General features: G+C 33.0%; 1 protein-coding gene across 5 annotated transcripts; it reads right to left on the minus strand.

Moving 5' to 3' along the window:
• Positions 1–11318: 11318 nt before the first annotated feature.
• On the minus strand, positions 11319–20287 carry pn (exopolyphosphatase prune). 5 transcript variants are annotated; one of them, XM_085941557.1, is made up of 8 exons: positions 20248–20287; positions 19939–20000; positions 19604–19857; positions 18643–18926; positions 16638–16758; positions 13732–13861; positions 12912–13070; positions 11319–11620 (listed from the first exon to the last, which is right to left on the minus strand). In XM_085941557.1, the coding sequence occupies exons 3-8, from the start codon at positions 19696–19698 to the stop codon at positions 11462–11464; spliced, it is 948 nt and encodes a 315-aa protein (XP_085797683.1). In that variant the 5' UTR covers positions 19699–19857; positions 19939–20000; positions 20248–20287; the 3' UTR covers positions 11319–11461. The 5 variants fall into 5 exon arrangements, with proteins under 5 accessions (XP_085797683.1, XP_085797676.1, XP_085797667.1 ...); XM_085941550.1 differs by lacking the exon at positions 19939–20000 and having other exon boundaries at positions 20065–20287; XM_085941541.1 differs by having other exon boundaries at positions 19939–20287.
• Positions 20288–22223: the final 1936 nt, after the last annotated feature.

The raw sequence follows: 22223 nt of genomic DNA on the forward strand, positions 1-22223 counted from the left end.
CGATGGTCTCGTTTGACTTTTTTGTCATCCACAAGATTTTCAACATCTGCCTCCAGCACTGCATTTCACTATCTTTGCATTGCATACCTTTCTCTCACCTTCACTATCCAAGTTTCGGAGGCATAAATTTAAATTAGGAAGACTAGAGATATGACTAGATGTGATTTAGTCACTTTAGTAATGTTTTTAGTCTTCTACATTGGTAGCAGTTTTGACATAGTTTTTTTTGGCATTGCTATTTTCCTTTTGACGTCTGCCTGGCATCTGCTTTTATTCAATTAGATATTCAATCATAAATTCAATAAATGTTATATTATTAACTTTTATTGTTCTAGATTGGTTATTGGTTTCCCATAACCTGTTCTTGGCAGTGTTCGGAATGGCAGTTGCGCGCACTGTGGGAACAGAATCCACCGAGTTGCTTCTGAAAAGACTAGACATAGCCTTCTTATAAAGATGAGAAAATCTTTCTTCAGGAAGACAGTTCAATCTCAATTCGTCATTGATTTGAATGTTGATCAAGTTGTATATAAATCATATCCGTTTCAGCACAATAAAATTATAATCGACGGATGAAAGTATGTTAAAGTTTCACTGAAAACCTTTTCTAGGTAATTATTAGGATAAGTTAGAATTTGTTTTTGTATTTTTAATTTTACTCAGAGGTCAATGCATAGCTGTCTGCACTGTGCACTAGTATAAATCATACATTTCTGTATGATATTTTCAGACTTATATGTAAATTATAGGTCTCTACAATATATAAAATTATGACTGAGAGGGGGAAAAACAATTTGAACAAAAAAGCATCTTTATAGAAATTAGGTTTTTACAATAGGAAAAATAAAAACAAAAAAATCTTTCATTTAATTATTTTAAATAATATATAAAATTACATTATCTCTTTTTAAACATAATAAATAACATGTGAAGTCAATAATAATATATCACAGCAATAGGCTCAAATTATATCTTGTAAAGTTATTCGCATTAGCTTAGTTTAGTACTTAGTAATTAATATTTTGTATAAAAAATAAATTGGATTGTGATTTGTTTTATTTATAGGAGGTAATAAAAATAATTGCTTTGACCTGTATTTTAAATCTGTGATTTTAATAATGCTAATAAATAGATTTTTGTATCCAACAATATTTTTGTTTCACTATAAAATACAAAATTTGTACTGAAACCAAATGTCTCTGGTTAAACTGCGATACAGAGGTGCAAATTTTGAAGGATGTACGACAGGGTTGCATTTTATCACCATTACTTTTTAATCTATAGAGTTTATATTTAAAGAGTCAATAGATAAACATTCAAAAAGACATAAAGATCAATGGTTGATGGAGTAATATTGGTGACACTTTGCTGGTGAATAATGTCGACGACCTTCAATGTTTACTGACTAAAGCAAACATCATAAGTAAGACACTCGGACTTAGTATGGATATTCAAAAAACTGTTTTTATGATTGCCGTTAAATAAAAAGTCAGAGATATCCGCCCGCACACTGGGGGCAGGCTTGTAAGCAATGTGGAACATGCAAAATACCTTGGTTGTCATCTACATGAAGACTGGAGCCCAGACCATGAAATTAAGATCAAGATTGAGATAGCAAGAAGGATTTAAAAAAAAAATGAAACATCTCTTCAGCAATCGAGAAATAGCTCTGGATGGTCGATAAAGATTGATCAGGTGCTATCATAACCGTGCTGGTTCTACCATATTTTCAGCAATGTTCTAACTCATAATGCAGGGGAATGTAAACGGCAACAAAAGCATAAGTAGAGATAGATTCGGTACATTAGCGCACAGGTAAAGCGACTTGCAGCGAACTGCTGTAATTATATACCAAATCGTTCTAACACGCATGCCCTGTGATGTGGCCACGTGACAGTGTATGTAGGTAAACTAGGTACAGCTTTCGCGCCTTATCCCTTGGTTGCGTTGCATTTGACGTTTGCTGTCTAACGATTACGATTGAATGAAAATCTACTAAATTGGTACAAACAATGATAATCTGCGCAAATTTTATCACTTTTATCGGTATCGTCTAGTACTTTTTGAGTTATAATGGAACAAACAAATTTAAAAGATGTTTCATTGAATTAGTCGAACAAGTACCTATTTTGTTTAACTTTCTTCATATAAATAACAAATGGATATGTATCGTTAAGAATATTCTGTACTCTATACATATGATTTTGACTATTGCAAGGTGTACCTGTGCCCAATGATCAACCATTGATCACCTGTAAAGTGGCTGGTGTTATGCAGAAAAGGAAGCAGTCTACATTCAACTCAAACTGATTAAATGCATTTTAGTTGATTTAAGTTTGGTATTATTCCATTTGAGTCGTTTCTTGCGACCTGGGTTTTGCGTTTCGGTATCTTCAGACACAATGAATGAACACTGACGATGACGACAAGTGTTTGTAAAAACCTGTGAAATACATTGAATACCTAGGTACTTACTATTAATACATTCAGTAAGTAAGCGCATTAAATTATCATTACTCATAAGTCATAAACAATGGAACTAGGTGATGTGTTTATAATAAAATTAGCTAATGAGAAATGTCAATAAATATACCTACCTACTAAATAAACATTGTTATGGTATACCTAATCGGTAACTGTATGCATCAACTGTGGCACCAAATTGTCCGGTTTTAAGAAGGTATCATTAGTACCTACTACCTAATTAGTTAAACATACATAGAAATTATAGTTATAGTAAGGTCGCAAAAACAACTCAAATCGAATAGAACAAAAATTAAATCAATTAGAATTAGTAACTTAATTAATTAGAACCTACCTCAGTTGATAGTATTATTTTTTGAGATAATGAAGTTTAAAGTTAGGAACGTGATGTGAACATATTCATTTATATTAGATAGTCAGTTTATACATATAAAGTTGAGAGTAGAGAATGAATAAAGTTGAGAGTAGAGATGTAGCGTGGTTCTTGCATTGAAAGCAGAAATACCGAGAATATTTTGTAAACCGTGAGTGAAGTGTTTTTTATTTAATTTTTGATTTTAGAATATAATATAAGCGTAACCTGGGCTGGATCTGTTTTGAATATGAAATGGCATGAAAAAAGTCATTTGATGTACTCGGCTTGTTTTTGTTGTGAACGTTTTAAATGATAAAGTACTGACTGTGGTACTCTTGATTTGGTGCATCTATTTAGAAAGAGCGATTCCTTATCCTCTGTGACCTTCGACTTGACCAAATATCATGGCGTTTTCCAGGTTGCAAATCTTCCTTCAGGTAGTAATATTACCATATAATTGGAGGTTCCAGCACAGGCAATTCGAGGAGTCTGCCTTGCCCTGAATTCATTGATGACGGAATCGCGAGTCAGCTTAGTTTTCTCTAGAGAATTCGCAGATGGATGACAGATTGTTTTGCACAGCACATGCGCGTGTCCGTATCGTGTATGATTGCAGCGGCTAATGCGTTAGCATATTTAACATGAACCATAGATTCTCTCAGCTAATTCCATAATTGGTTCAATGTCTAAGGCGTTGGGGATCTGATACAACTGGCCCAGGATAGGTTGTCGTACTGCAAGTTGCTGACTCCCCCCGTTGTCTTTCCACAACTGACTTTTGGAAATGTCATTCACTCAGGGGATATCCAAAAGTGGAGGTAGTCTGTGGAGATGCGACATAAATAGTGGTCACTAAGCTTTGTCGGTCATACTTATTTGTTTTCGTTGAACTAAGAATACAAATTGTCGAAGGTTTTTATACAATTAGATTACACCCTGACTCAGCCAAACCATAATAGATGGAAGAATTTTTTTTTACCAATATCAAGGGTTAGTGGAAAGAAAGATCATTGTCCGCAAAAATCGCAGGATGAGTTAATGATGCGATCTTGTGGAGAATTTTGTAAGCTATTAGATTGCATTATTAGAAAAATAATACAAAGCATTGTCCAAACACTGACCTCAGAAAGAAAACATTGAAATTAAAAATACAGATCAATATCACAAACATTTGACAAAGAATATTATGTTTATCTAATTATTTTTTTCTTTTCAAAACTATATATTTAAGTAGAGTGAATTGTGATTATAATTAATAATAAATTTGCATGTAAGATAACTTTTAATTTAAGTTTAATAGATAATTTAACAATGAAGTTATTAAGTTTTTCAATTTATCTCAAAACTGAATTAGTGTGACCAAGATCTTTCTTTCTGCTTACCCTTCAATATCTAAGTTTCATTTGCGTTTGATACCATCTTCCATTCAGAAAACAAATAAGTATGACTGACAAAGTTTAGTATACACTAAAGGTGAGTTGGAAATACTGTCACCAGTTTGTGTACTCAAGTCTCAGATGAAACTACCCATACTCAGTATGAGTGGCCCAATAAACTTGTTCCAAAAAACTTATGATGATATCATCAATCTATTCTATTCATATATCTATTGACATTAAATGCGCGCGAGCGAGATAGCACTTGAATATAGCTATATTTTAATTTATTAGTATATTGCATTAGAATGTATGAACAATAGGTCATAAATTTTGTGTCCCAGCACAGTGGTGAGATGAAGCACAGGCTTAGGCTTGTTATGTGACCGCTCAAAACATGTTTGAAATAAAAAAAAACATCAATCAAATAACATGTTATTCATTTTTGTTACAAAGAATATTACAACCAAACAGAAAAACAACTCATAAATTTAACATGACGTGTTTAAAATTTTATAATAAATGGGACATTTCGAAAAGCAGAGCCCAGTGCATTTTTAGTGATTCTATTGAAGCCGATACACAGTCTGAGTTCCCTGAGCCGATATTTCAAATACTAATATGGAGTTGGTTTTAGTTCCAGTTGAGTATGAGACTTATGTTGCATACGCACACCAAACGCTCTATATATTATTATGGAACAAGTTTCGATACTAAGTATTTTTTTATACTGGTAGTAAGTATACTTAGTCTTCAAAATCAACCAGTTTTCTCACCTCTAGTGTGCACTATTTATGTCAGATCTCCACAGCCTACCTCCACCCTTTACCACTACCACGGTATGATAACCTGTAGACTCGGGACAACAGATGATCATCGAAGTGCAAATGTTAACGGATCTCGACTTGTCACGAACTGGTCTATTTACCGACGTAAGATAGGTGACCGCTACATAATTCCACTGTGAATGTTTTCTCAACCATGATATCTGCAGCAATTCGAGCACTCTGAAACAATGAGACTTTAGAAGTCTGTCTCGAGATTTTAGAAGTCTTCTTTTACTTAATAAACTACACAAGTGCAAAAATGCTTCGTCTTTCTTTGGAGAAGCACATCCTGAAGTTCTGAATGTGGTTTTATGTAAAAAACACCTTATGGATTGTGATTCCAATCAGTATTCTGGTGAGTTGCCTATGATTGTGATTCATTATTGGACAACGTAAGAATTGAAAATTCACATGGAGAAAGTTATCATACTGACAGTATAGAGCAGTGTTCCGCTACTGGTGGTCAAGGTGTCCGCGGGCTTTGCCTAAGGGGTTCCTCAAGTCGCCTAGTCAAATTATAGAAATTTAGAAAAAATATTTATTAAATTATATATAGTATTACCAAAATGCCCCCAATTCCATATCAGAAACCTATATTAAACAACAACGACCATCCCGTAGAATCATTACATGCAGTGCTCGAAATAGAAAATCTTACGAACCGGAGCGCTGAATAATCATTCAAAAATATCAAATTATGTTAAATATTTTTCGGATATCATAAGGGCGATATGCCTAATAATCCGGGTTTCATTTATACTTGAAGAGGCACATTACCCCCCCCCCCCCAATACAACATTAAAATGTAGTTTTTTTATTAAATGGGTACCTACTTATTTCTACAAAATCGGGCTTGAGGCTCTTATCTTCAAAATTCTAGAAACTCGTACATTGGTGTATTTCTTCGCTGCATGTTTCTTTTGTGATTTCAAATTATTTTTCAGGTTCCGGAGACCTACTAATTTAAGGTCCTGGACCTAGAAAAATCGTCACTATTGCAGTCCTATCTCGTGGCACAAAGGTAATGCATTCGGCTGATAACCGAAAAATCGGTGGATCCAATCGAGTGCGTTATTTTTTCGTGTGAAAAATCCCCCATCCAAGTACTATCCGCGCCTGATATTGCTTAACTTCGGTGATCGGAAGAGAGCGTTCGACCACTCGGCTGGTAAAATTCTGCGTTACATTTGAAATTTGTGCACAGAATTTTATTTTCATAGTCGTGGCGAGCAGTAAATCATATACATGTTAATATTTTAAAAGTATATGTAAAACGACATGTATATCGGTTAAGATTGGCAGTATATTGTGTACAATATATTAATTTATCTAAAACAACCAACTGGGGCTAGTGTAGTGAGTGTAAAGTACAGTATACTTTTTATAAGTTTACACTTTTTACTACACTGATATGCCTCTTTGCCTGATTACCTCGCATAAAATTAGATCAAACTGTCACCGTTTAGGCAAAAGTCATCAACCCTAAAAACATAGTTTTGAGATATCGCCATTTGAAAGTTTGGAAATGAAGGAAAAATCAGATTTTAATGTTTTTAAGGTTTTATCTACATTACATTATTTTATCATGTCTTCTTAATAATTTCCTTAAGGTACTTTTACTTTTTGATGCTAATTAAAACATCTGGAAGGTTTTGAAGAAGGCAAGGTAGCTCAATTATGGTTTGGTGACTTTTGCTTGTTAATAATCTGAACAATGTTGGCCAAAAAGAAGGATAGTGAAAGGTAGTGATATAAGTAATAATTAAGATAATGTGGTAAATAAGAAGTTTTATTGAATGAAATAGTCTTTTAACATGTTTATTTTTTTATGTTTTAAGATATAAATACCTAAAGTAAATGAATTAAGTGTTTTTTTGAATGAAATCTAATGCTAATAACAAACCAATGAAAAATTATGAAAATTAAGAAATAACATAATGAAAGTAAAGAAAAATTAACAAATAATAATTAAAAACTACTCCTCCTCTGTATTACTTCCAACATCAGGTTCTGCATTCCTATCAATAACGCTGGTTGAGCTCGGCAGAGATTGGTACCAGTGGTGGTATCACACCTTTTTCACACAATACCATTAAATCTTTATGCTTTTGTGAACTTAATGATAGAGGCTTATAAGCCTTTGACAATTTATCCGGAAAGGTTGGAGCACGATTCCGAAGAGCAATATTAATTTGTAAATATTCACCGGAATGGCCATATCGATATGTTATAATTGAACGACTATTTTTTTCAAATCTGAAGCATTTCACCTTCAACCAGTTAACTTTTTGTCCAGCCGTGTTCCTGGTTTTTTTTTTTTTTTTTTTTTTAAATATTTGTTTGAACAGGAGACCAAAATCAAAAATCGCTGTATTTTAGTTCTTTTGTGATATACGGTGTCGCAGTTTTTTTATTGCGATTAAATTGAGCAGCTGAAAAAATGTTTATCCAGTCATGCATCGTATACACGCTGATGTATCTCTTCTGTTTTGCAATGGCACTGTGCATACTGTCACATTCCATCATTGAATGTCCGGATTCTAAAAACTTTTGCCCCAATACTTCAATATTGTCTGAGTTCTGCACCACGTCCATCAAAAGGGCCAAAATATTTTGATTGCGGTTCTGGCCACCGCACGTGTCACTAAAAATGGACACTTATTTTATATTGCTTGGCAAGTTAGTTTGATAATTATACAAGCATGTACCAATCTCTATGCTACCACGCTTGCCATTTACGTCATGCCACGCATAACAGAAAGCATTATTAGGCGGAGCTCCTTCAGAAATTGTCAAATTGTAGCAACAGAGTTTTCTGCTGTAATACAGAGATGAGACATCGCTACATGGAATCTGTAAAACAATTTGCAAGTCAAAGGTTTTTCTCTAGTGGTCCTTTCTTTGTCCATAGCTTTGTCGGTGTTGGCTTCTCTCTCCCTGTTTTATGTTCGGTGTAGTTTTGCTCCAACTGTTTATTCTTGTCGCCGTCCTTCATTGCGTTATATTTTGTGCAGAGAGCACACTGGTCTCTTCTCGGTCTAAAAAAGGAGTAATTACAGTCCTTGCAAAATATCCTTTTGTAAGATACTATGCTTGGAGGTATGACATCCTTTCCTTTGCAATAATCTGTAAACAGTGCAAATTGTTTATGATATTGACCATTTCAACAGGGCCATTACTGAGACATAATTTTTAAAAAAAAAAGTCTCCCTTTCTTCTTTGCCATCTTTAAAAAAATAGTATTGCTTCGCATTCAATCGTTTCTTGAGAGGTGGCTTTACCATTCTGCATTTAATTTCAACTGTCTTTGTGTTCTTCAGTATAAAATCCTCCGACTCCAGTATTCAGAGCATATTAATACTCTTTATTCTTCAGTAAACTTCGTGGAGCAATTGAATATGCATTTAGTGCAGCTGGCTGTTTTGGGAGTTTTGGCAATAAACGCCCGATTTTTTGTTTCATAGGCCATTACAGAATTCGTAAGACCTTTTACAACGTTGCGAGTCCAAGTAGAAGGATCTGACTTGCGCCACCGACTTCTTTTGTTGGTATATTGCTCACATTCTGAAAACAAAACTATGTGGTCAAGAAAATGGCTCATTGTTTTTAAATATTTTATTTTTTGAATAATATGAATTGAATAGTATTCATAACAGGTAAATAACAATGTCATAGTGACTACCTTCTGTTTCTCCATCAATATCGTCTGGGACATAGCTAGGGTCATCGGTTTCCTGGTCATTGTCATTAACCAGTACAACAATCTCAACATCACTTGATGCACTGTGATATTTCGAGTAATGCATGATAACAGAACTCTTGTTCGACGAATCAATATTACAAATCTTGCAAAGCATTAGGGTATCTAGTAAAATAACAACAATTAATCACAAAACAATAGTGTAACCCGAAAATCCAAACGTTCAAAGACAGGTGACACATAATGCATAATCATGGACGAAACTGACCATAAATGAAAAATAATTGTCAATCACAACTCTCCATGGTTGGATGGTGACTTTTGCTTGTTTATTTCGCCATCGCTGTGCTGCATATACGAGCAGACAAAAGCCACCATTACACTATGATGAGTTTTGTTTGATTTAATTTAGACCAAAGCGATCTTATTATAACAAGATAAGGTAAACTATTCCTGTTTGGTTATTTTTGCGTATTTCAGACAAGTATTAGAAGTTTTCATATGACAAATCAGTAAAACTCACCATCCATAGTATAGTGACTTTTGCTTGTATATTTATAACGAAGGATTTTTTTTTTTATAGAGTCAATAATGTCTATTCACCTATAATGACTTTTCCTTGTTAAGATTTTATCAAAAGTCATTTAGTGGAAAACAAATAATTCGGATTTAAGGGGGGACATGCTCGTCGTAGGTCAAAATGGAGCTTTTATGGTATTTTCAGAGCATAACCCTGGACATTCCTTAAACGTTGTAGATAATCTATTTATATAATTTTGAAGCCTTATTATCCTTTATATTTATTTTAAACATTTGATGACTGCATAAAGTATTTTTGTTACATAAAATAGTATTCTTTTAAACCTCTCGCTCTAATGTTTTAGAATATAGTCATATTTCGGTACATGAATGTGCAGTGGTGTTAAGATTTTTTACATTTATTAATTTTTAAACGCATTTATAAAATCATTAGTATAATTTACGACGAGATAATTTTAGTAAAATATTCACGATAAAAAATTATATTGATAATCTCTGTGATCCCAAATTTGACAAGAACACGAAGAAACACGCGCGTCAATATCATTTTACTCCCTACTTCAATTATAGTTTGTCAATTTATGGCTACGGCCGTATGTTGTAGCTTAACCACTGGGGAATGCCAAAAGAAATGGCGTGTTTTAAAAAAACGCTACCTTATTCTTATGTCAATAATTATTATAAAGCAATCATTATTCATAAGATGTTTATCACACTTGAATGGTTAAAGACATAGCTTATAATAAGTATCTTTAGAATCATCTTCAAATGTGTTAATCTTGCCGATTTTTTGAATAATAAAATACCTAATTCTTGTCAAATTTGGGATCACAATATAATTTTTTATCGTAAATATTTTACTAAAATTATCTCGTCATAAATTATACTAATGGTTTTATAAATGCGATTAAAAATTAATAAATGTAAAAAATCTTAACACCACTGTACATTCATGTACCGAAATATGACTATATTCTAAAACATTAGAGCGAGAGGTTTAAAAGAATACTATTTTATGTAACAAAAATACTTTATGCAGTCATCAAATGTTTAAAATAAATATAAAGGATAATAAGGCTTCAAAATTATATAAATAGATTATCTACAACGTTTAAGGAGTGTCCAGGATCATGGTTTGAAAATACAATAATAACTCGATTTTGACCTACGACGAGCATGTGGGCCGTTAAGCAACATTTTACTAACTAATGTACCACGGTGACTTTTGCATCCTAAAGAACATAATTTTACGCTTCGGGTGACATACTCAACTCAAAACTGCCATTTTCAGGGTTGGTGACTTTTGCCTGAACGTTGCCGAAATGATATTCACTTGTATTAATATATGCAGTAATAAGTAAATAAATAGTTGCTAATATATGTAAAAAAAAATATTTAAAAAATATATTACATCATTTTCATCCTAGAGCCGGAGTGCAAAGTTACGAAGCATATACACGCTAATTTTCTATGGCTGGCCTTGCATGCACGAATTTGTAGAGTGCATAAGTGCGCTTATGGCATAAGTCCGGTTAAACAATGACAATGTGAAAACCTCAATAAATATAGTGTATAGGTAAGTAAAATTTTGTATGCAATTGTTCAATAAATGGGTGCATATTCGTTTATCAAAAGAGTGCTCTTTATCTACAGTATGTATGGATCGCATTGCACGCCACTGGTATGTATATTATTGCATTTCAAAAATTTTTATATGGGTCAAATTACTTCACTCGTTTTTTATTATACCTATCTATTTAGGTAGTTGCATAATATTTAACTAATAAAGGTACCGAATTTCTTTTTTTAAATGTGTTTTTAATTATTTAAATAAGTAATTTCTATTTAAACATGAAAAATATTTTATTTTTAAATCAGACTGTGTAAACCGGTTTACCATGTACTAAAACTTAAATAAACCGAAAACTGAGTATGTAGTAGTTTTAGCCCAGTTAATTGGATGCCCTATATGAGACTAAAGGGTGAACTTAGAGGTACAAAAAACTTTGAAAATCTCTGGAGTAAAAAATACAAATCAACACTGTAATAAACTCAAATATATTATTCTTATAAATATCACACAATATGTACTGAACTTAACTACTACAGTAAGTTGTAATTTGCGGTTCGCTTGCACCTTTCTTGTTTGTGACACATGAAAACGTGTGGGTGTTACGCACTAATCCATTACAAATAATTGCTTTATGATCGGAACAATTTGTTTTCTTGATGCTTCAACATTATTTTGATCAAAATGATCACAGTTCTCCAGAAAAACTTGAGATGTCTTTACTAGATTAAGAGAAGGCTGCTCCCAGTTACTCAGTAATTTAACTATCTGAAAACAGAATGAAAAAAAAGTATTAATAGAATGCCTAACCATTGTAAACATGTTATGGTTAAATAATAATAACCCAATAAATATATTAACTACGATATTATAATGTTAATACTATCGACCGAAGGTACTTGATGGAATTTGAATTTAAATTCTAATGGATTTAAGTTTTGCACTATTCCATTTGAGTCGTTTTTTGCGACCCAGGTTTCGCCTTTGTAATATTTTTTATAAATATATTTTTTTCTATTATGGTTTGCTTTAGGCAGGGCTTAATGAATTTTAAAAAACTAACCAACACCATGTGTAATATGTACTCTTAATTCAATATAAACAAATAAGTTTGACTCACACATAATTTTAGATATTTTATTGATCCTTACGAGAATATTTTTTATCAAATATCTGTTATTGTTTGGTTTACCGTATTCATTTGCGTTTGATACCATCTGCAATTTGTATTCTTATTTCGATGGAAACAAATAAGTATGACTGAAGAGTTTACAATATAACCACACTGTGATAGTCAGTTACTAGGTAGGTATTGACACAACCAAAGTGTCATCCCTTAGGGAAATATCCTCCAGAACCCTAAAGAGGCCAGAATCATTATCGAGCTGAGTCATAGAAACATGAGCAGAGTTGGCTATGAGACATAATATCTAGCACCAAAGCAATTTTAGGTTTTCATTCTTGAATTCATGAATTTTGCCAAAATCAGAAAATTGAATTAATGTTCATATTGAATCTAATAAAATTGGTGACCGTATAGCATACGGTCATCTTTTTTCGATAAAAAAGCTCACGGCGAACTGTGCCACGGTGAAATGTTTTACGTACAATTTACATGTAACCCCTTTATCTACATACACATTTCTAATACAACGATAACACAAATTCAGCATCGGAAGTACAAAAGGAAATGTACAGGAAGTGACAGAACAGAATGTTCAAGAAAGTGAGAAAAAGCTTTCTTTTTTCAGACTGCATGATTTAACCACTGCAGTTTAAAATATTTCTAAAGCATCTCTTCTATAGATTCACCAATATAAGTTGTCAGTTGAGTGAGGGCGCCAAATGCTAACATTTGACATATCATTCAATACACTTTATTTTATAATGAGCTTAGTTCTAAATTCGAGCACCTTTCAATTTATGATGGTATATCTATAGTATATAGATTTGTGTAGGTACATATGTATACTTTTGTGGTCTTTTGGTTTGACACTGTTAAAATATTTTCAAAAACAATAAAAATAAAAGTGGCAGTAGTTTAGTTAGCAATACTTACTCTTTTATGTAAATCCGACTCGGCAAGTGAAAAAACTGCCAAATCTCTACAAACTTTACCATCTATGATAATTAAACCCATCAATAGTACTGTCCTGCTTGTATATTCTAGGCAAAATTGTCTCAAAGCTTCCACACAATCCTCTCTACGTAGAAAATCCTGGAAAAATAACAAGTAATATTGCGTTTAATTGTATATATATAATATATTATATCAACACCTATGTATAAAGTCAGAACTGCAAAATGGTAATTTTTCAGTAGTACGATTTAAGTAAATTTTAATGACACCTCAACGTTAATTTAAATGCTGCAATCGTAATTGTTTCGTTATGAATATGAAATATTGATTAAATTTTTGTTTTTTTCGATATCATTTAAAAATTATTTAACCGAATGTATGCCACAAGCGCACTTACGCACTCTACAAATCCGTGCATGCAAGGCTGGCCATAAAAAATGAGCGTGTATACATGCTGTACTTTACACTCACTACACTAGCCCCGGTCGATTGTTTTAAATAAATTAATACATTGTACACAATATACCGCCATCTCTTGTAACCATGGTGACATTCTTTACTGATATACCTATAAGTCTTTGTGATAATATACTTTTAATATATTTCTAAATAATAATGTTCCTAAGGTTTTATTTTGTTCATAGGCAAATTCACGGCAATCCGGGTACCACCATTCTAATACCTCCTGACAGTCAAAATAGCCAAAAATGCAGTTCTGACCTCTTTCTTACGTAGGAGGTTTCGATATATTTTATCAGCTAAAAATGATTGATATAATTACAACTGCAAATATTTATACCTTTACAAGCATTGCAAAGCCTGGTATTGGAAGACAATTGACAATTTTCATATCTCGGCGTAATAGTTGGGAAGAATTCAGTGATGATAGATCAGTTCTCGCTTTAAATAGTTCTGAAAACAATTGCTCCCTGAAAATACAAACAAATACATAGTGAGAATTTTGCAAGGTTTATTAAAAAACAAATTCAATAATACCATTTATATTCTCCTTGACTCCTCCGGAATGGATGTAGTGTTGGGATGTTTAGAGTCTTTCATTTTTCTGGGATTTAAGTAGAGGTGGGACGTTTGCAGTGGTTTCAGTAAAAGCGAGGAAAACAGAGAACTTGAAATTTCGTATCTCTGTACAGAGTTGGATTTATTATTATTAATACAATAACATTAGGAGTATATTTATTTTGTAAAGGGCTAATAATCAACTATCTTAAACATTTGAGAAATCGTTACTAAGAGCCGTTCCACAAGGCGCGAGTCCCAACGTGATTTACGCTCGAGTACCAGAAATGTCTACCGTCCAGAAAGAGCGTAGTCTGCGCGTTTCATTTGCCAGTGAATCAGCTAGGTGACGTAATTCATTTTTGAATCGGCATAAAAAAACAAACGCAAGTGTAGAAAAAGCACGACAACTCAATTGTGTTAGATTATATTATGTATGAGACTTTGTATTTCAATACCTATTCTCGATACTTACAAGTTAGGTGACGAAATTTATTTTGGAGTAGCAATATAAAGTCTTGTGTTTGAGCACCAATCGGTCGTAATTCATTTTGTAATGACTGTAAACGCCGCGATTGTCCAAAGTCCGTCATTTTCAAGCGATTGTCACGCACGAGCGCTTGTGGACGGCTGAATTGGGTCTCATTTACCTGGAGAACAAGCAACTTGTTACTCGCATGCCAAAACGCGCCTTGGGACAGGCTCTAAAGCTACACATTGTCTAGGTAGAAACGGTTTGATTATCTAACCGACTGGCAATTTAGATCACTGATATCAATGGAACATAATATTACATGTCTTGTTTTTAATAGTACATTATGGCTGTAAGCAGTTATATTTTTAAGATAATGAAACGAAATAATGTTTAAATTAACTGTTAGAAGTATATATCTAACCTTCTATCACCTAAAAATATATTAGGGACACTTGGGAGATTAATTGTTGTGCATTGCTATATTTATAAGTATTGGTGATTTTATATAAATCATCATCTTTCTGGGTCAATCCGTTGTGCTGAATAAAGGCATCGTATAATATAAATTATGTAATAATTACACCGCCTAAGAGATACATTTATCAACACAAAAAAAAAACAAAGAGGTGTTCTATTCCAGTGTTTCTCAAACTTTTTCATACTACGGCCCCTGAAAACAGAGAAAAAAATCCAAGGCCACCTCTTCAGGTGTTCTATTGACTATTCGATTGGAATGCAGTGATCTGAAGTCCCAACAGTTAAATTTTCTGAAGTAGCAAATTCCTTTCACAAATCTAAAACTGCAAATTTCAGGTGATGAATCTAACTCAATGATACTCAACCTTATTTTTCTTCGGGCCAAATACATATATTTGTTAAGTAACGCGGACCGCATCACTACTGGTGTGACGAAAAAAATCATGAAACCCCCCCCTTTTTAACAAAACATTTTTGAGATTTTAAAAGTTATAAACAAAAGTACTTAATGTGTATCCAAGCGTTTATTTCAAAATTAAAAATCATGTTCCAGTGGGTCTATTCTATACTTATCGACCGCTAAAGTGATAAAGTGATAAATAGTATCAAACTTAGGGTAGGTTTGTATCAAAATATTAGCACTTATTGTAACAATTACACGTAGTGGGTTTTTATTGTTGCAATAAGTGCTATATTTTAACAGCACCTATCTTGCTGCTGTTAAAATATCGCACTTATTGCAACAATAAAAACCAACGTCGTGTAATTGTTACAAAAAGTGCTAATATTTTGATACAAACCTACCCTAAGTTTGATACTATTTATCACTTTAGTGTTCGATAAGTATAGAATAGACCCACTGATTATAAATGTGTTTCGGGCCGCACATAAAAGCTTAAAGGGCCGCAGGTTGTGTATCGCTGATCTTAATGAATTCCATAAATGTCTTCCAATGGATGATTATGGAAAATTAAGACCTACCTGTATGAAAAAACATGATGTATATGCAAAATCTCAATAGGATTATCTCAATTAATAGATGTACATTTGCAATCTATTTTGATAATAGGGAGTACATACTTACTTTGAAACCCAATTTTGTGAAATTTTATCGAAAAAAAAAATTCCATTCTTCCTATTAGTAGAGTTGCATTTAAAATAATTGAAATTACTTTTATAATTATTAAATCACATTTTATTGTTACTGTAAATTGGGAAAAACTTATTTTTTTCTTGTTATTTGAGTAGGGCCAGCACTTATTAAATATTGTGGAGTTTGCTTTTGGCCCACAGAACCTAAAATATTGACAATTTGGCCGTATACACAAATGTTTGCCGACCCGATATATAGGACTTGTTTATTATACTAGAGTTCACACTTTTATATAAAAGTGCACAATTTATTGGTTTAACATTATTTTACGGCTTGAGAGTGTGATGCAGAATCATATTTAGACGCAAAAGTCCGTAAGATACGCGCTTAACTTTATGGGGTCTATTTCGACGACTTAAGTTTAGTGAGAAAAACATATATAATTCTTATTATAACGCGGTTAAGAGTTGAAGAGTGGAAGAGAGAAAGAACACTTGACGTGTTTTTCTTGTTAGAATGGCTGCTTAACATCAACGATTCTGCATCGCATTCTGACTTTATAACAAGATTTATAATTATAAAGGTTATATTAACTGAAATAAATATAACTGAAAACTGATTAAAATTGATTATATTAATTAACCTGTGAGATAACGGGTCCTCTATTCCTAAAATGGATTCTAAAAAGGCGGCCATTTCAAAATCCAATGGAACAGCTCTTTTTGCAGCGGGAAGGAAATTTGCAGTGTCGAGTATAATGGCACCTATTATTTAAATAACAGAAAAAATATATAAAATATTATATTAATAACACAATTAAGCCAAGCTAATATTTCCTATGGGCACTATGACGACAGTTTTGAAATTATTTCAAATAGTCAATAATAGATTGCAACTAAAATGATAAAATAAATCCAATGTCTGGCTTTACATTGTGAAACTTTTTGATAGTTTTACGATGATTGTGATTCCGTTAATGAAAATTTGGCGACATAGCTACAATACCAAGATCAAAAGGTACAAAGCTCAATCACCTACCTTAATTAAATTACATGTTCCGACCAACAAGATGCGTGTATATTGTCAGAGACTTCAAGATTGTACGTCATCTATATTGGTACATATTTGAATTGTCAGCATGTGCTCTTCATTCTGCTTAATTTGTTTATGCCGGTCAGCCCCATCCAGCTCAAAAATTGGATTCAATATTCATATTAACAGCAAGAAGAGCACAACAGATTTTAAAAAGGTACCATACAAAAATTACACGAGTTAAAGACAAACCAGAATGACCAGGCTAATTTCAAAAGCCGGGTTCTTTGCCATAATTTATAACTTAACAGCAGGGGGCAAAGGGCGAGTTACCGGCATTATAGAACTGACCTCTTGGATAGGGGAAGGAAACCCCTGAAAGAGTCGAGCCAACTGCCACAGGAGTACTGGGCTAACCACCTTGCCTTTTTAAAAACAAATGATTAACACACCATCATAAGAGCATTGGAAGATTACCGACTATCCACAGTACCTGATATTACATCTGATAACAAAAGTGTAGGAAGAAGAACGCTATCTGAGAGATTAGATACATGGTGAAGTTTTACAAAAAGGTGACTCTTTTAGCTGCTAAAATTACCGAGGTATTATGCTACTCAGCGTTCTGGAAAAGATTTTGGCAAACATCTTCGTGAAAAGAATAAGGGGACCTGGTAATGCACATCCTCAGGAAAAACTAGTCCGGTTTTTTAGACCAAATCCACAACCTTTAATGTCTTCTATTCAGAACTATGAACTGAACAGTCCGTTGACTACTGATTTGTAAATTACAAGAAGACTTTCGGCAGTCCGCACCACCCTTCCCTCATACGAGATTCCTTCGAAGATCATCGTTATAACGTTGTCGTCGCTTTGTCAGAATAGCTGTCACCCCTAGGGTAAACCTGTGCAACCTGGAATATGCTGATGACGCCATCCTATTCGACAACTCAATTGAGGGCGTTCAAGAAAGAGATAATCATTGGGCTGCACAATAATTCATCTCATGTCGGTATGAAAATCAACATTATGAAAACCAATGTTATGTGCAATACCACCAGTCCTAATCCAGATTTTGGATTTGGCAAAACATTGAGAGTGTTGAGAACTTTAAATACCTGAGGGTTTATATTACGAGAGATGGCCCTTTACAGAGAACTCTCTGTAGTCTACACAAATAGGAATGACTTTAGTAACATTAAACTTGATGCGGATTGTATGAGAGTCATGACTGTACTCCGTTAAAACCAAATGCCACCTACTCGATACTTGCATTTTGACGGTGCTGCTTTATGATAGTGGGTCATTGCACCTTACGAAGGCTCAGGAAAAATGTATACTGAGATTCGAGAACATATACTTGTAGCGGATACAAAGTGTATGGTGGTATAACTTTAGGAGTAACGGGGAGATAAGAGAATGGAGCAAGTAGCCTCTCATCATGCTGAGAGTAAAGAAGTGACATTGGACATGAGTCATACCTATACCTAACAGTACACTACATTTGAATAATGGCTTCTGCATTTAGTCTGAAATATCAAGAAGAATTATTATGAACACATGGTGATAACCCAAATATCAACAAAGATTAAATTAGAAAGTAATATAGTAGGTACCGTAGAGTAAATTAGCAGCATTTTTATTTTCTTCAAAGAATAATTTTCCATTATAATTTTTGGATATTTCAAAACAGACTGAGGTTGCACACGATCCATTGGCAGTTAGGTCGAACTTTACAGTGTCATTGTATTTCCAATTGTTAATGTCTTTGGGTCGGTGATCTAAGATTGACAAAACAAGAGACTCAAGTCCTTTTTGGTGTTCAGTCAGTATATGATGATCAACAAGATGAAACTTCACACTAGATTCCTTAAGAAAAGTTTCCATATTGATGGTGTCTCTGAAAATAATAAGCAGTTGATACATCCATGGTTCTAATAGTTAGCTCAGGTGGATGTTGAGAACCCGGAGTGCACAAAATAAATAAAGTAATTTTTAAAATAAAAGTCCCAATTGCTTATGTTGGGGAAATGTTCGGTGTGTAGCAGTTTTAAAGAAATAAATAAAACCTGGTTCATTCAGAGAATATTATATTTATCCTTTAGTAGCACAATTGTTTCCTTTTTGTCATAAGTCATTAATTATATTCTTATAGTTAATTTATTGTCACTTATATTTAATTTATTAATAAACATCCCTCTTATTTAACGTTTGAGAATATTATATTTATATTATATATATTCCTTAGTTAGGTTTCCTTCACATAAGTTAATATTTATTGCGACATTAATATTTATTTATCTAGGCCAGTGCCTTTATATATGTTACAAATGAATCTGTTATCTGAAATGAGTTGCAGTCAAAGAATTTATTTTCCAAGAACTTTTCATCAACATCATTGGTTAATTAGCTAATTTTATCGTTAACCTTAGAAACTGTCTTTCAGATTCACTTTGATATATCTACGCTCCTCCGTCACTATAGGAAGGATTCTTCAATATCTTTATTTTAAATTATTTTTCATAAAACGTCCCCAACTGTTGTCAGAAGAGGTTGGTATTGATTCAATGTACTCACCTACATATTATACTTTCCAATTGGATATTATTTTTGTTGAGGAAATACGTAACTTCTTTCTTAATTGGTAATTCGCTTATAGGTATATTAAGCATTGGGACAAATACATGTTCTTCGTCTGTCTGTGACGGTGAACTGATTTTGTTAGACCAACTCAAGAAGTATGCATAGACGAGAGAACAGACAGCGGAATCCAAATCACACGACTCATTTCCAATAATAAAAGTGGTCTCCTTCGGTAGAGGTTTTAACAGCTACAAAAATATACTAACTAAATTAAAAATATAGTTTTACCACATACATATATAACCTTTATTATTATGTGATTATATTACTTTGTTTAGACTCAATATGTCTACAATTTTTACCCAGTAACGTCTATTATCACTGATTTCTGCTGAAAAACAATTGAAATTGTAACAAAATCGATGTAATAGATAATTAATTAATTTATTATGTACCAAACGAGCATGAATGAAGCTTAAAAAGCTTTGCATTTTAACACTTCAGGTGAAGGTATCAGTTGCAAAATTGTGTATATTAGATGAACGCAATATTATATAAGTACTTCAATTCGATTGAATACTTATCTATTACAGTAGTTTCAAGATTTTCATAAAAATAAGAACATAAACTTTGTTTACTATTCTGTCAATTTGTGAATTTGACCATAGATAATACACTAAAAGTATATTAGTCTATGATACAAGTATTTGACTTTGGGTAGGAATTAATCGCACAATGCAATAATCAAAATTCACAAAAAAAAAATAACTTTAACATTTGGAAAATAGTTTTCACATATATTAAATGATTTCACAAATAAATAGATGAAATCACATAAAATAGTTTGTTTCACAAAACAAAAATCATAAATCACTCATTGTAAATATAAATTCACTCAATTTTGACAACTGCACACATTTGTAAAATTGTTTTCACCGATAAATAATAATATATCGCACAAAGAAAAGATAGAAATTCACAAATAAACTAATAATTGAGCCGTTGCCCGGAATAATGTTGTATCCAACAAAACTGTCAATGTTGAGTTATTGATGGAATAATGTTGGGTATGTTATTATGCATCTTTTAAGGTAAGTATTATGGTCGGGAAACAATATTTAAGCTTGTGGCAGCATTTTAAAGTTATTGGTTTATGGAAGAACGTTGTCTATGCAGTTGTCAAAATGGCGTCGCCGTCCGTCAATATCACGGAGCGTGGCTTAATTCATGTAAATAAAGGAAGAAAACGGACATCCAATGTTTTAAACTGGAGAGATAATAAAGCCAAGAAGTTGAAGGATGCAGGAAAAGAATATTTATCCAGAAAAAATATTATTAAACCTGCAATTGAGCCACCGAAACAGGTTTGTGGAATAATGTTGTATACGATTTGACAGTTCTATTGATGTCACGAATAAAATTACTATGTTCGACATATTATTCCTCGTCGAACGTTAATCGATTGTATTCAAATGATTTATCCATATTGTTATTTGATAATAATGCTTGCATTATATTACTCTTTATATTGTTACTTAATATAATACCTTTTCAAATTTTTTAATCGTTTCTTTCTATTTTTCGCAGGGTCGCGTTTGTGCCGAAAAATGTTTGAATCGCGGATGTGTTCTCGATTTTAACATTAAGACAGAAATACAATCAGCATTCAGGTTGCTAAATCATAATGGACAGAGTCATTATCTCGTCTCATGTATCGAGAAATTGAATGTCGGACGCCGTATTCAGAGAGCAGACGAAGATAGTGCTAATTATGATAATCACTCACCGATTGACTTATGCTTTGTGACCGTGAATTTGCTTTAATAGAGCAAAGGAAACGGGTTTCGAAGGTAATGGTGCCGGATCAGTGGAATCAGGTTATTAAAGAAAGCCGTCCAAACAACCCATTTCATATACAGAATATGGATCGCATTGACTTTAAAAATTTCACAGATGTTGAAAATGCAATGCAGAGACCAACAAAAATGAAGATCACTGGTGCCATTTGGCTTCAGCTCTCTGCTGATGATCCCACGACAATCAGAGCTCGAACCTCCCACAATGAACTGGAATCATGGACATCATACAGTCTTCTACCACCTCTTCGTGGAGGACGGGGAAGATTGGCTAACGTACGGAGAAATTTCATGCAGTTAGGGAGCTTGGAACTCACTCCAATGTACTCCAATCCGCTGCCAATCAAGGCTGCTAAGCTCAAAGACCTCAATGATATGTGTGAATTCATGCTAGATGAGCACGCTGCTTTCTATAAGGCACTATTGAGTGAAGTAGAATAAATAAAAAGCATTTTGTGGAATAATGTTGTATGTGAAATTTTCATATACAACATTATTCCATTAATTCACTATATTTTTTTGTAATAAATTCAAATTTAATTGTCTTTCTTCACACTTTATATTTTAAAACTCTTAATAATTGTTTGTTTATTGTATTTCAAATATAAAATGTAAAAAAACATAACTGATTTAGTTTTTTCCATTTTTCTCAAAACAAGAATATTGTTGGATACAACGTTATTCCGGGCAACGGCTCAATTGTAACAATACAATTTTATTAGAAGGCAATCGCAAAAATGATGCTTAGGTGTCAATAT

The sequence above is a fragment of the Rhyacophila brunnea genome, unplaced genomic scaffold, assembly GCF_057557595.1.
Source record: "Rhyacophila brunnea isolate RB1 unplaced genomic scaffold, BYU_Rbru_1.0 scaffold_1, whole genome shotgun sequence".
NCBI classification, from domain to species: Eukaryota; Metazoa; Arthropoda; class Insecta; order Trichoptera; family Rhyacophilidae; genus Rhyacophila; species Rhyacophila brunnea.

What these genes read in the sequence shown, in the direction of transcription:
- pn (XM_085941541.1), bottom strand. Translation starts at nt 20,100, where the DNA reads ATGCAAAGCTTTTTAAGCTTCATTCATGCTCGTTTGGTACATAATAAA. An exon ending in TTGGAAAGTATAATATGTAG is followed by an intron (nt 18,927 to 19,603) that starts GTGAGTACATTG and finishes TATTATTTTCAG; the next exon opens with AGACACCATCAATATGGAAA. An exon ending in AGTCGGATTTACATAAAAGA is followed by an intron (nt 11,621 to 12,911) that starts GTAAGTATTGCT and finishes TTCTGTTTTCAG; the next exon opens with ATAGTTAAATTACTGAGTAA.